The sequence below is a fragment of the Sycon ciliatum genome, chromosome 1, assembly GCF_964019385.1.
Source record: "Sycon ciliatum chromosome 1, ocSycCili1.1, whole genome shotgun sequence".
NCBI classification, from domain to species: Eukaryota; Metazoa; Porifera; class Calcarea; order Leucosolenida; family Sycettidae; genus Sycon; species Sycon ciliatum.
The window spans coordinates 9,499,016-9,514,553 of record NC_088643.1 but is presented as its reverse complement, the minus strand read 5'-3'; the positions used below and the strand labels follow the sequence as shown (position 1 = coordinate 9,514,553).

The window sequence follows — 15,538 nt, the reverse complement described above, 5'->3', positions numbered from 1 at the left end:
GTGTGTGTGTGTGTGTGCATGTGTGTGTGTGTGTGTGTGTGTGTGTGTGTGTGTACGTGTGTGCGTTTGTATGTGCATGCCGGTCTGTGTGTGATTGCATGTGCGTGTGTATGTGTGTATGTGTGCATGTGTCCGTGTGCGTATGTATTCGTATTCGTATGTATTCGTGCTGTGTGTATGCGCATGCGTGATGATGCATCAACCCGCAGCATGCAACCAAGTGTGTTACAACAAAGGATGGTGCTCATCACCAAACACATGTACCTGCGCTGCCGGCTGGACTGGGAGTTCCTGTCAAACACGTGAGCTTCCACTTTAATATACATGTATACTCATATCTCCGTTATCGAGGACCCGGGCACTGTCCATAACTTGAAATCTCTGTAACTCTGAATCATGCACGTTTTGATGGGGAATTGCCAGAGATCTAGCATCCATGTAGGATGTCACTATTTCCACAAAAATTGGCAAAGGAGAAGTAATATTTCCACTAAAATTCCCTCTACAGGGTGCTCGGCAGACAGAAGTGCCCGAAATTTCGAGGTCTGCATAAGAGCGGTATCTATTTATAGATTGATACATCTCCTGGCTCACCGTAAGACTGTCAACAGTGAGAATGAAATGAAGGGTGCCAAACCAACCACAGCCAACTAAAATATGATAGTACTATATATTTGAACTCGGATTCCCCTCTTGGATCTTCCTAACCCGAGCCTTCCAAGTTGGAAGGTTGTTGGTTTGCGCCTCAGAGAAGTGTTGGAGCTAGGTGTCAGGTCGTTGAATGTCGCAGCACTCCTTGTCAGTTTTGTGCCATTTTGCCACACTCGCTGACTGTATACGATCTGGTTACAATGGTGGACAGTCAGTCATAACTCGTACCATTTTTGTCCTTCTCCTTTTTTTAGTTCTATGTATCCTTTTCTTTTTGCTTGATATATGACCAATCTTGAATTTCAACACAATTTCACCCTTTCATTGACTTCCCCCTTGTGCATTGTAACAGTTGCTGGGAAAAGACAATCTTCCCAGACAAGCATTGGAAAATGAAATAAATTGTCTCAAGGATATGTAGAATGGCACCAAGACATCGTCGTTATTGCCTTGCCTCTTCACCTGCATGCCAGCTCATGTATCACACTCTGTTGTGTGTTGCAGCGGAGTGCACCAGTGCGTGTTTGAATGGCGGTGCCTGCACTGCACCGTACACATGTACATGTGCAGCGGGATACACCGGCGCTACGTGTAACGCTGGTAAGTGATCTATAGTCGTATGTATCTTTAAAACTGTCTTGTCACAGATATTCGTGCAATGATTTACCCGTGACTCTGTAATGTTTCTTCCTCTTCTTTTTCTTGTACGAGTACTAGTGTTCTTATATCCTCGCTTTATCGTTCAGGTCACCCCCTCAACAGGTGAACAGCCTTCGGGGAATCCTTCTAAATAAACAAATACAAATACAATGAAACAGGACTGAGGAACTACAAGTTACACTATAATGTCCACTAACACCACCAGTTACAATCAGCTCATGCTCATGCTCGTGCTGATTGTTTAGTAACTTGTGGTGTTAGTGAACATTATAGCGTAACTTGTAGTTCCTTAGTCCTTTTTCTTTTCCATAAGTTTATCCTTGGCTCTCCATTCGAGTCCACAAAATGCAATGGCTGTGAGATGTCGAGGTTACTCAGTCGACAATACTTTATAATGAATCTCCCTTTGACTGGCAAAGCAATGTGCGTGATATCACTCAACACAGCAATGATGGCGTAGTCCAATGCCTGGCTGGGGAAACAGTGGGCAACCAGCTGTTGTCATGGCGAGTAGTGGAACCTGTTGACACATTTCATCTCTTTAGGCTTGAGTAATTTTACCAATGCATTGCTAATTTCCGGGGGTAAGCACTAAACCTGTGTGTGCCACTTGGCATGAAGAACCAGCCTGAGCTACAAGCATGTTGCTCAAGAAGAGCAAGGTTATCACCGCTTATCATTATGCTTGAATTAGCTTGAACCAAACCTTGAAAGCTCAGAACCATGACTGAATAACGAACTTCTGTTTTGGTCTTTCTTACGGTGTACAGTGTGTCCAGCAGGAACATACGGCGTTGGCTGCAAACCGTGTCCCTGTCTAAATAGCGGCTCGTGCAACAAGTTTTCACCTTCAGCGGTGAGTGCAAAGTCATCCTGGTTGATGTTGATACTTGTTCACTGAACACCGGTGCAGCCATAAGGCCCATAACCATACTGGCAGATGGTATTGTAGTAAAGGCTGTCTTTAGAACTCTTCTCTACCCAACTCCATATCTTTCCTCGGATGGGCAAAGTACGTGGTCAAGACGTGGGACAGAAACGGAAACTGATGCCACTTTTCAAAAGACCGCCTCCCCTGCCGATGTGTGTGCGTGCGTGTGTGTGTGTGTGTGTGCGTGCGCACGTGCGCGTGCATGTGTGTGTGCGAGTGTACGCGTGTGCATTGGCGTGCATGTATGTGTGTTCGGTTTGTTGTGTGGCATAGGTGTGTTCATGTACTCCAGGATGGAGGGGCACTACATGCAACCAGCGCTGTGACTCGGCTCACTACGGCCAGAACTGTGCCTCGACGTGCCAGTGTCTGAACGGTGCAGTCTGCGATCATATCAACGGACAGTGCACGTGTCAGCCAGGATGGATGGGAACAAGGTTAGTGTAGAGACGACCAGCCAGTGGACAGCAGCGAATGATGCAATGGAAGGAGTCTGTATGAATTGCACATAACAAAGTATGAATTTCACATAACAAAGTATGAATTTCACATAACAAAGTATGAATTTCACATAACAAAGTATGAATTTCACATAACAAAGTATGAATTTCACATAACAAAGTATGAATTTCACATAACAAAGTATGAATTTCACATAACATAACAAAACATACATGTACCAGTACACAGTGGTGATATCTGCATCACATACATGGCGGATCATAGGTCATGAGACCAGTTGCTAGTGAAGTCTACTCTGTATTTTTGAATTGGTCAATGATCATGTGCCCAAACGAAATATAACTCTATTTTCTAATTATTTATGTTGTGATCTATATGCAGGTGCGACACACCGTGTGCCAGTGGACATTACGGTCAGAACTGCGCTTTGTCTTGCGCCTGTCAGAACGGTGCAGCCTGTAGTGGAGTGGATGGCAGTTGCACGTGCACACCCGGTTATAAGGTGAGCGAGAGACAAGCTGGCGGACGAACAGAAATACCGCACAGACACATGTACATGTACATGGAGGCAGTTCAGCGGACGGGAAAGATAGATGGCCATATAAATAGAGACGTGTGAAGATAACAATACAGTGCAGTTGGTGCAGTAGAGCTTCTGCTGAGCCAGTACATATCCAGGGCCGGCGGAACCGGTCAGGCTGGTCCGGCCATGGCCGGACCACTTTCCCAGCTGGATGGTCCATGTGATTCGTGCAAAACCGGTGTAAAAAATCCAGAGGTACATGGCTCGACTGTACTGCCGACGTGTGATGTGCTTCGAAGTAGCTCAGGACTCCATGACCGGCACTGTATGGCTTTAATGATATGGATAAAAAAAAGTTGTGTTTGTGTTCTTTTACTTTAATTTTCTGCATATTCTGGAGCCTTAAGAGGTGCCCAAATTCGCTCTATTTCACATCAATTTCAAATTTTTCTCCGGGGGAGGGGGCCCCGGACCCCCCTCAAAGGTAGGCCGGACCACTCCAAAACTCCTTGCTCCGGCCCTGACATATCAGTCTCTCAGGAGGTGCATCATTACGGTTGATCCTCCCCCGCTCCAATTTCCGTCCTCTGTCGAGTTTCTGCCTGTGAAGCGACATCGGCGTATACAAAGAAGTGCAATGGTGAACCGTTGCCTGTACTGCTGTACACAATACGTGCGAGTGCAGGATGAAAATGTGCACAATCCAGAACGTCAAGTCTGATCTCCTGTTTTGTTGTACATCGTACTGCACTTGAACGACTTGATATAATTCCCGCCCCCTGCCAAAAAACCCTGCTTTGTAGCGGCCCGTCGGAGGGGGATCAACCATACTTTACGGTATTTCTATTTTGTTGTATTCTACATCACGTCACAGTTGCTAGAGACATCTATAACACCGATACAGAGTAAGAAGGGCCATTTGTCAGCCGTGTTGGGTAAAGGTTCAGGAGAAGAAAATGATCAAGCACACTAGTACTACCCCCATTTCCCACCGAGTGCTCCTATACAGGTCACATGCAGCTGTTACTACAATCTGCCAGAGAAGAATTTGTGTTCTGAAGTGTTTCTTGCGTGCAGTTCCAGTTAAATTTCAGTCTATAGTGACAGCCTGCAGCCACGTTATTGCTTGTTACATGGGAGGCCATCTTTGTTGTAGTGCAAAACACATGGCCACACTGGACATGAAAATGACACCGCATATCTTTATCACATGTAAACGTTTATAATTATTGTATGTGTTGGTTTGAATGGTCCACACACAGGGATCGCTGTGCTCGGAGACGTGCTCACCGGGCATGTACGGTGCAGGCTGTGCATCTCCGTGTCTCTGTCAGAACGGTGCCACGTGTGATCCGGTCACCGGTGGCTGTACGTGTGCTCCCGGGTACATTGGAACACGGTAACGTACACAATGTCTGTTGTTGTCATTGTGCAATGCATATTATACCATATTTTCTGTCACGAAATACAGACTTCTACCCTGTTTATCACCGTTAATTTGACGATCATAGTATAAAACCTTTTGATGAATTACTTGTGTTTAAAGGGCGGCTTATAGTCCGGAAAATTCGGTGGGCATGCAGCATTCCAGATCAGGCACTTCACACGTCGATACGATCTGATCTAGCCAATTGAACATGTTCTGCTGGTCCACTATCAGTAGGTGGGAAATTGACGTAATATTCACCTCGCAGTATTCTTTCTCCATTACCTTAACATGATGGTCGACTGAAAGTGGTCCGCTCAGCCAATATAGGTACTATGCCCGGCTTCCCGTGGAGCTGGTCTGGTAAATTGATTATGATCGGCTTTAATGCAATGGCTTTCAATGCAGTTGTGTTAGACCAAGCTGACGTACCCACTTCACAATGTACTGTGAGTGCAATCATAACTGTTGGAAGGTCTCGAAAATTGTGCGTACAACCTTTTGCCTAATCCTGAATGCGCGCCATGCCTGAGAATCTGGTTAAAGACTGTTTGATGTGTACCAGGGTGCTTAAATAGTCAGTATGGTCTTAGAGCACTTTTTGATGGGTCTGATCTGCTCACCTCCCACGGCTTGAAGAGCTGCACCTGCACATTGACCAGCGAGGGTGGCGGCGTTAGTGTGGACGCAGAAAAGTCAGTCTGACTGGCTCTTTCGCAAGCCGTAATTTTATTTTTGCGGGTACACGAGAGTTAATGTTTCGCTGGCAGCATGGCGGAGGACGCATTGTGTTTGAAAACAGAGCTCCGTACTAATACCATGAGAGTTTGTGTACAAGAAGAGACTTGTGCCTGGTTCTGTTAATACGATAATTCCTCTGCAATTCACCTGTTACAGGACACATCAAGTCTAATATTTGTCTCTTGTGACTACAGTCAAAACAAAGTGTTATGCAATGGGTTTTCAAGAGCAATCCATGCCCCTCTTTTTGTTTGTGTTGACTAGCTGTGAAAACACGTGTCCATCCCGTCAGTATGGCGATCAATGCGTCCAGGCATGCCAGTGCTCTTCAAACTCTACGTGCAGTCCCATCGACGGTTCGTGCAGCTGCAACGATGGCTGGAAGGGGTTGTTGTGCACCGTGGTGTGTCCGCGTAAACCGAACGGACAGTTTGACTGCTTGACGGCTTGCCCGCAGGTCTGCTTGAATGGTGGAACCTGCAATGAGTTCATTGGCGAGTGCGTGTAAGTTGTGTTCACGTATGAATACAGTGAAAACTGTCCAAGACGACCGCTTAGAAACCTCCTAAATCTGGTCTCTGTTAACAGGTGGTCTCCTTATACAGGGTCACTGGACTGTGAATAGCATCCCTTGGTCCTGGCTGCAGTGGTCTTCTGGGACAGGTGGTCTCCTTGACAGGTTCACTGTAATTTAAATGCAACAGGTAGCATCCATTTCATCGCTTTTCAGACAGTTACCAAATGAATCCTTTTATGTGCATTTTAAATCCGAAATCATATTCAGTCTCTAGAAAGCTAGCTGTCACGACCTAGTTTAGTCACATCAATGGAGCTCAGAGCGGTTGGGTGGACACTAGCAATGCAGGCTAGTGAACAACAAAGCATTTTTAGGTTCAAGGCTCAAGGAATCACTATGGTGGTAAAGACACACCTGGCAATATGGCGGTGAGTACACGCCTGACCACACACGATCTCTAGCGTGCCACACACGCCGTATTGCCAGGTGTGTCTTCACCACCATATTAATCAAGCATAAGTACAGCTGCAGTGGTGTCTTCAACTTCATTCTCCAGCTCAAACAATCAAAGTGGGAATACTCTAAATGTGAGAAAGGCAATGGATAGCAGTTTGTTGTGTTTCTGGTTGGATTTTTACAAGGTGAACGTTCACATGACGGTCCTCCTTGACGACTTGATTACATTGCAGTAAATAATATGAATGTAAAGTTTTTATTTGCAGGGGCATCGGAAGGTTTCTTTGGGTGGCACGATCAACCATAGTTGATGCCCCTTGAGTGGTGGGCTCTTGGGCCCTCCCTGAAAAGTTTTGTAACCATGAAGAAATAGAATTATTGTATTTCTTTTACCTTGTGGCACAGCGTGGTACAGTGAATACTGTCGTGAACGTAGCAAATTCGCCGGCCCAGCTTAGAGTGTTAAGACTCCAGTTTTGTCACTTAGTCTTGCTAAAAAAACATACACTACCACCCAAAATCGTCAGGAAGGTGCTGGATTGTGGAGCATAATTCTGTGAGCAAGAATGTAAAGCTAACCCATCTGTTATATTCTTCACAGTAAGTCCTTGAATAGGTCGGCCTGTAGGATAGTGCTTCACAGCTTACAATGTGTCTGGCCATATGCTTTCTTGTGTGGTGGGCTGTGTGGTGTGCATAATTCTGTTGCCTCACTGCACAGTTGTCCACCAGGATTCAATGGAACAGCATGTCAAGATGCCTGTATACCAGGAACCTACGGCACAGGCTGTATGGAGGTCTGCGAGTGTATGAACGAAGCGAATTGCTCCGCTATCGACGGCTCGTGTTCCTGCCAGCCTGGTTGGCATGGCGATATCTGCAACATGACGTGTCCGACGGGTTCCTATGGTGACGGCTGTTCCCAGGCATGCCTGTGCAAGAATGATGCCGTGTGTGATCATGTGACAGGAGCATGTACATGTGTGGGAAGATGGCTGGGTGCTCAGTGTCAACATCGTGAGTTGTGCTCTATCTACATGACATTTGGATGGATTTGTGATGGGTAAACAGGCACATTGTGTTAAAAATATTATGCATGTGAGGATGTAAAAGAAGGAAGTGCAACAGCGAGTTTCTCTTTGGGGAATATTTCATCCTGGCTCATTGCTTGAAGAATCTTGGGATTTGATCTCGGGGGAAGAGGATAGGGGTGGATATTAGATCGATTTTACATAGCATACTTCCTAAAGGGATGTTTTAGGCCAATGCACCTTCTCGGCTATCATCTCTGACATGGTTTTTGTGCAACTTATGTTGTCCCGTCGCATGCAGCCTGTCCCGAATGGCAATACGCCAGCAGCAACTCAACGTGTGATGACTGTGTGTGCAACCAGTCAAGCACTGATATGTAAGTCTTGTAAGATGTGCAAAGTGTTTATTTGATAACCTCAATCAAGTATTGTCTCCTCGCCGTTTGTTCAAAGTGTTTGTTGTTTCACTAATCTACTCAAGGGAAAAGAATTGGAGACAGCAACAGAACCAAAGCAGTGGGGAGAGTAGGTGCTCCAATGTGGAGCCTGTACTGGTGAGGCACACCAACAACGCCGAGACCAGAGCGTTAACTCCAGCGTGCATACCACAGGGCATAGATTACAGCGGCTAACAGGGATAGAGAAGGGAAGAGAGAGGTGGAGGGATAGAGGAAATGAAGTGATGAAAATGACTGACACACGACGGAATCACGGCTGTGGAACATGTTGGGCCTTCCACTTGACGAACCTTCAACAATGCACCACTCCCTTGCTCAATATACAGTGCTTTTGGAATTAACGCATCCATTGAACCTGGGTAAACTAATGATGCTTTTTTCAATTGGCACCAAAGTTCCTACCAGGCCCCTGTGGAATCAGTCCGGTTGGTCAGGCCATGGTCGGACCAACTTTTGGCCACCGATGTGTGTTTACTCGGCTGAGGAGGTCATGCCTACCCGTCCTGTCCAACTTAAAGTGTGAAATACCAGGGTGTGGCTGGACCAGTATAAAACTTCTTCTGCTGGCCCTGGCTACTGCATGTGCCAGTATGATTCAAATGATTATGTTCAGTAATGGCATAATATCTTTATCAGTACATCCCCCAGGCCTAGATTCCAACTTTTAGCAGACATATAACTGATGAGCTTCCTGTACTCCTCTGTCCGTTGTCCGCTGCAGCTGTGATCGCTTCACAGGTCTGTGTGATTGCAGTGCCGGCTATTCTGGAATGGACTGTGCGTACTACTGCCCACGTCTGACCTACGGCCAAGATTGCGCATCAGCCTGCGCGTGCGACAACGACGCCACTTGTGATCCGTTCACCGGAGCATGTCGATGCGCCCCGGGTTTCATTGGTGACACGTAAGCTCCAGCTGTTGGCTTTGGCACACATATCAGTTTCAGTAGTCAATTTCCTGCCTGATGGTGTAGAGAATAGGCCAAGTTGTTCATGGATAATTCATTTGGGTGTGTCAAGAAACTGGCAATCTTGTTGCATATTCAACTCTTAAATGTTAAATCACAGCCTACAGTCCATTTCAAAACTATAGACGCGTACCTAGGCAAAAACCGTTATGCCAGCATCTATACCACATAAAATCTGTGATCACTTTGTGCATAAATTTTTCCAAATTGGGCGTCTGTTATCCAATCCGTTAGAAACTATATGAGAGTAATTGTGGAGCGATCCTGAGCAGTATTCCGAAAACTATTCTCAAAAAGTTCCAGCCGAATTTGAAATATTTCAAAAACCCTAAGCGTCTATAGTTTTGAAATGCACCTAGGCAAAAACCGTTATGCCAGCTTCTATACCACATAAAATCTGTGATCACTTTGTGCATAAATTTTTCCAAATTGGGCGTCTGTTATCCAATCCTTTAGAAACTATATGAGAGTAATTGTGGAGCGATCCTGAGCAATATTCCGAAAACTATTCTCAAAAAGTTCCAGCCAAATTTGAAATATTTCAAAAACCCTACGCGTCTATAGTTTTGAAATGCACAGCTTCGTGATAACACTGAGACAGAACAATGATCTGCATGACTAACGGTCTACTATCTTACTGCACTGTATTGTTTTAAACTAGCTTTCGATAGAAGCATAGGCCTTATGCTGGAAGGACTCATCGTGGAGTGTGACTTTGCGTTTTGATTGCTATTTGCCATGATCCTTGAAAGGTGGTGGCGTTCCTACGGACACGGAAAACTCGGCCTCTAGCCGAGTCTGACACGAACCGTGATTTTTTTGCCATTACTCCATAACATGTACAGTCATGTACATGTACGCCCATGTTGTGCAGTATTTATAATAATAATAATAATAAAACAGGTCGCGTAATGAAGCAGCATAACGATAGATGTGCAAAGTCATGATGCCTGGTCCGCTTCTGTCCTGGGTTCACTACCCCGTGAAGTATTTATAATGCTGTTGAATATTGCTGTCATTGTTGTCACATATATCGTGCAGTTGCAACCAAACATGCCCTGTTGGCTGGTATGGACTGAATTGCTCAACGACATGTACATGCATCAACGGTGCAGCATGCTCTGCCAGCAACGGTACCTGTGTCTGCACCCCCGGCTGGAAAGGGGAGAACTGCTCGGAGGTGTGCGAGCAGGGTGCGTACGGACAGTGGTGTGCACTGCCGTGCACGTGCCAGAACGGAGCGGCTTGTCATCCCGTCACCGGTGCATGCACGTGTACGGACGGTTGGATTGGCGCCGTGTGCGACCAGCCTTGTCCGGTATGTCCGAATGCCAAATTGCACTTCTATTGTCACTCTTTTAACATCGTACCTGAAGCACAGTTTAATCTGTTACCAAGGATTTCTTAGATATGGAAGCCCTACCTCCTAACTGACCGGTGACTGCAATGATGGGCTAAGTAGCCAGGGCAGGTCGGAAGAGTGCTCAAGGCACCAAAACACTGAGCAGATGCTGCCTGGTGTTTTTGCTCAGTGGGTGAACTCGAAGTTATAATGAATACAGCTCCCCATCTCCTGTACTTTGTATGTTGATCATTACGGAATTTTATCTGTTATAAGTCGACCCTATATGACCTTAAAAATCTATTAAAAATGGCGGGTAGTCGACTCTCAGACAGTTTTTTTAACCAACATGGAGCCGGGAAATCTTTGCCCAAGTATGGAGGGTAGAATTATAGCCAAGGTCGACTTTCAACTCCTCAAGTATGCTGTACATGGTTGTCGTGCCTGAGTTGTCAACATACCTTCAGTAGTAGAATCTACTGTCCTTTGTGCATAGTAAGCAGCAGCAGCACTACTATCTCATTGTGGAATGTGTGTATATTAAATTTGTTTCTGTGTTACATGCGTTCAGCACCGGCTGTTCTAGACTGGTTGTCTTATTCAGTTTCCAACCTGTGAATCTTTGTTTTTTGTGTGATATTGCTTTATAGGCCAACAAGCATGGATTTAACTGTTCCCTGGATTGTCAGTGCAACGGCCGGGCACAAAATGGCTGCCACCATATCACTGGTGTCTGCAACTGCGATGCCGGATGGCAAGGTGTGTGTTTGGTTCATGGTTCACGTGCATACGGAACTGCATATCGGCATGTGTGTATGCATGTATGTTCTCACGTGTGTGTTTCACACCGAAGATGAAACGAGAGAGCTTGGAAGCTCAGGGCCCTACGCTATGCTTTTTTGCCTTGATGACCTAGACAAAAAAAAGCATAGGGATGTTATAAATTCTTTAAAAAATTCCTTTTTTTTAAAGACATAACCTGGGATTCGAACCCGCACTATCGCGCCCTGCATGCATCCCCGATACACTTCGTATACATACTAATTCTTCCAAGTTGCTTCACATTATGATCTTGCATTTGAAAGCCCTATTTGAATATGCATTGTGGCCAGCCGTCTTTGATGGTACGGTACGGTAGGGGATAGGTACGGGACAGGTACGATCGAGGGTAATACGACACCGTCTCCCGTACCGTACCGTACCATCAAACACAGCTGGCCACATATAGGTGCCCGCAATATTCAAATAGGGCTTTCAAACGCAAGATCATAACGTGAAGCAACTTGGAAGAATGGGTATGAATGCGAAGTGTATGGGGGAATGCATGTAGGGCGATAGTGCGGGTTCGAATCCCAGGATATGCCTGAAAAAAAAATAGGAGAATTGAAAATTTATAACATCCCTATGATTTTTGCCATCAGATACGGGATAGCGCCAGGCGTGACACAAACAAACAAACACACAAATACCAAATTAAAGCTGTGTGGACCCTGGCTAGCGCCAGACGTTACTGAAATAACGTCTTCTGCATAGCTACGGGAATATTATGATCTGTGTTCGATCTATGAACAATACGCCCAGCAATCAGAGAGTAGCTTCAAAGCTTGGCATTCATCAGCAATAGATGTTGAGGATATATGTTGGACTCAGTAGAGCGTCCAGCCCCTATATGATGTCCAACCCCTATATAGAGTCCATTGGTCCAAAATCCACTGTACAGAGTCCAAACTTGGAATCAACTGTGAGCTCAAAGTTTCGATGGACATCACTCCCTGTATAGAGTCCAGCCAATTGGCTTCACCCCTATATAGAGTCCATTGGTCCAAAATCAACTGTACGGAGTCCAAACTTTGAAATCAACTATAAAGAGTCTTTATGTGGACAACACCCCCGCCCCTGTATAAAGTCCAGCCAATTAGGCACCCCCTATCGAGTTTGAAAATAGACATAGGATCTGCTGTAAGCAGTGAATATTAACCAGAAAACGGCCTCTCCCTTTAATCCTTTACATCATGCACTTCTCAAGATAAAAAAAATATGTATTGAGGCGCCACTGCAGCCACTTCATTACATGAAAAACCCAACAAACACCATCCTCAAATCAAGTGGTCTCTTCGCAGACGCTGCAAATTACAACATCTCAATCATGTAGTGTTGCCAAATTATTGTGCACGCACACACACATGCACACACCCACACAACGCCAAGAAAATAACTAGAAAAAAACCAAGAATCGAAAGAGAATAATGGAGAGCCCAGGATTAATATTTGTTTTCAAATTATTGTGCGCGCGCGCGCACACACACACACACTCACACACACACACACAAACTTATACAACGCCAAGAAAACACCAAGAAAAGAGTAGAGACACAATACACACGCAACTCCAACAGCCATGCAAACGTCCACCCATTTACATGTAAAGTCAAGAGGGATAACAAATAACTATACGAAACGAATGCATATGGGGACGGGTACACGCACGTTTACATACACGTAGTAGTGTAAGAGAGTAACATAGTGCAGTGGTCAGCATAATACTAGCACATGCTGAGAGTGCAATAGCAAGCTTCACCATTGCTCATGGCCATGCAAATGTTCAGCAGCACTCAGTTCCGCAAGCTTCTGAAGATCAGCACACCTGCAACAAATAGATAGCACAAGGATACGCTTATTACCGTAATGATGCATGGGAGCACACAACTACCAAGTTCTCAACGAATGTGATGCTCAATGTAAATCAATCCACTCAAAGACCTGTGAACAGGTGATGGTGGGGACAATAATCTATTAGTAATACGAGGAATAAGATCGTTTGTGCACACTCAAGACGCACAGACACACCAACATACATGTAGTGTACACAGTGTTTCACTTCACTGCAACTAAATTGAAATGAGATCATTTGAACAATCTGTACAGCGTTGCTGTCAGTCAGTCTTCCCCAAGATGGAAATGCAATGATTTGTTGTCACGAGGCAGTTTCACTGACACAATGTCATGTTGGTGACATCAAAACGGTTACTTCAGGGAATACGAGTATTAGCTTGAGAAGCTTTTTTGTCATTGGCATACAAGTAATCCTCCTAGTCCTACTACTACTACTACTACTACAGTCCATTTCAAAACTATAGACGCGTACCTAGGCAAAAACCGTTATGCCAGCATCTATACCACATAAAATCTGTGATCACTTTGTGCATAAAATTTTCCAAATTGGGCGTCTGTTATCCAATCCTTTAGAAACTATAATTGTGGAGCGATCCTGAGCAATATTCCGAAAACTATTCTCAAAAAGTTCCAGCCAAATTTGAAATATTTCAAAAACCCTACACGTCTATAGTTTTGAAATGCACTGTAGTACACTGGCACTGCGTTTGTGGATCCCATTGTATTTGACATCTTACTACAGGAAGAGTGTCGTGGAGTTCACATAATTATCACAGGGATAAACTTGAATACATTTCTCATGAAATAAAATAATAATTGATGATAGCTAGACGATCATATACGATTGATGCAAAGTCCTTGCAGTCCTTGAGGACTATCACGAAGTGGTTGATTACTTTTAGGGCATTCATTCAAGCAACATCATTCATCAAACAAACGCGATACGCTCCTTGAAAATGGAAAAAAAATTCAAGCATAACGACAGAACAGCAGACCAATCGAAACGAGTAAAAGCTTCCTTACCTCAGTCATCGTCCTGCCATGTAGTTGGACAGCCTTTTGACACGGTGGTACAGGCAGCTCTTGTCCAGTCAAACAGGGGTATCCTTGTGGCGTCGAACGAAAGAGAGTGTCAGTGTATCTGACTCGTCAGATTGCAACTGTGCTGAACTTTTCTCTTTCTCCGCTTTCTGCTTTCATCCCTCGCTCTGATGAAACCGTTCAAACGTCTTACTGGCAGCAATGGCCAGCCAAACAGGGGATCCTTGTGGCGTCGAACGAAAGAGAGCGTCAGTGTACCTGACTCGTCAGATTTGAACTGTGCTGAACTTTTCTCGTTCTGCAATTTCTGCTTTCATCCCGCGCACTGATGAAACGTCTTCAGAGAACCACAAGACGCTTTCCAGATTTGATTTTGAACGTCTCCTTATCCTCCTTGGTTAGCTCGAGACAGATTACTGTCAGCAACTGCACAGCAGAATTGGCAGCCATGGCTGAAGTGAAGAAAGGAATGCGCTGCCACGAGGCAAGCAAAACTGAAAATGTGTTCTCTTTCGGGCACAACACACAGGACGGCGTGACTGGATAAACTGGACTCCTGGACTGTGAATAGGGGACTTGTAGAAAAAGTGTACTCCTTATAGCCTGGGATTGCGCGGCAGGATGAAGCTGATCAAAACTGAGTGGACTCCTGGACTCTGTATAGTGGATTTTGGACCAATGGACTCTATATAGGGTGCTGGACATCATATAGTGCATGGACTCTATACTGAGTCCTACATATAGTCCTCTTTAGATTTCCACCAAGATTTGGTATTAGAATCATGTGCACAAAGTCTGAAAGTCACAAAGCCTTTACTACATAATGGAATTGTTGTGTGCTGTATGTTCTTGTTTGGACAGGTGACCGTTGTGAGTCACCATGCAATGGGACAGCATATGGTCTGAACTGTGCACAGGCGTGTCTGTGTGAGAACGGCGCACTGTGTGATCCGATCACTGGAGAGTGCAACTGCTCCACCGTGTCCGGCTGGACGGGTGTCAACTGCGAGGAAGGTAAGAGTAATTATGTGAACATGCTCGCTGTAGTGTTTGGTGCAGCATGCATATCTTGTTGACCTCAACATACATGGACACTAAAAAAAGTTGTGGACATCACGCAACTGCATCATAAAGAAAAGGGGGTTTGTCAACTGACAACCGCTCTATTCACTTGCTATTCAAAATGGCCGCATGCGCTGAATGAAAAATTATGTATTGTGATATGCATGGAGTTGTTGCAAGCCTGTATATTACCCACAGTGGATTGGGTGTACTTGTCATGTTCTGTTGTTCACTGAGTTCAAGCTAAACTCAAACTGTTCTCCTCTTGTTACATGCTGCGATAGGGTTTGCTGCACAAACATGCAGAACTGTTCACAGACGGTGGACAGAAATGGAGCAAGTTGTTTATTGTCGCTCAGTTTCATACCTACAAGGCACAATCGATCACATGTTTGTGTAAAATTACACTTGGTCCGCTTGGTACACAATGAATATTATAAATAAGTTTGCCAATACCGAAAATCAAAGTACCCTGTGTCTGTTTGCTCCTCATGTGTGTGTGTGTGTGTGTGTGTGTGTGTGTGTGTGTGTGTGTGTGTGTGTGTGTGTGTGTGTGTGTGTGTGTGTGTGTGTGTGTGTGGGTGGGTGGGTGGGTGT

At 45.1% G+C, this 15,538-nt stretch overlaps 1 protein-coding gene across 1 annotated transcript in view; it reads left to right on the top strand.

The window, feature by feature from the left end:
- The window catches only part of LOC135812390 (multiple epidermal growth factor-like domains protein 11), a 32,971-nt gene that overhangs the window by 4,539 nt on the left and 12,894 nt on the right, over positions 1-15,538 (top strand). The window contains exons 3-15 of the mRNA XM_065325768.1: positions 210-302; positions 1,156-1,251; positions 2,082-2,167; positions 2,516-2,679; positions 3,086-3,206; positions 4,490-4,626; positions 5,659-5,898; positions 7,089-7,384; positions 7,700-7,775; positions 8,578-8,760; positions 9,865-10,141; positions 10,816-10,924; positions 14,741-14,893. Coding sequence (XP_065181840.1) covers positions 210-302; positions 1,156-1,251; positions 2,082-2,167; positions 2,516-2,679; positions 3,086-3,206; positions 4,490-4,626; positions 5,659-5,898; positions 7,089-7,384; positions 7,700-7,775; positions 8,578-8,760; positions 9,865-10,141; positions 10,816-10,924; positions 14,741-14,893 — 2,031 coding nt within the window. The remainder of the gene's footprint in view (positions 1-209; positions 303-1,155; positions 1,252-2,081; positions 2,168-2,515; positions 2,680-3,085; positions 3,207-4,489; positions 4,627-5,658; positions 5,899-7,088; positions 7,385-7,699; positions 7,776-8,577; positions 8,761-9,864; positions 10,142-10,815; positions 10,925-14,740; positions 14,894-15,538) is intronic.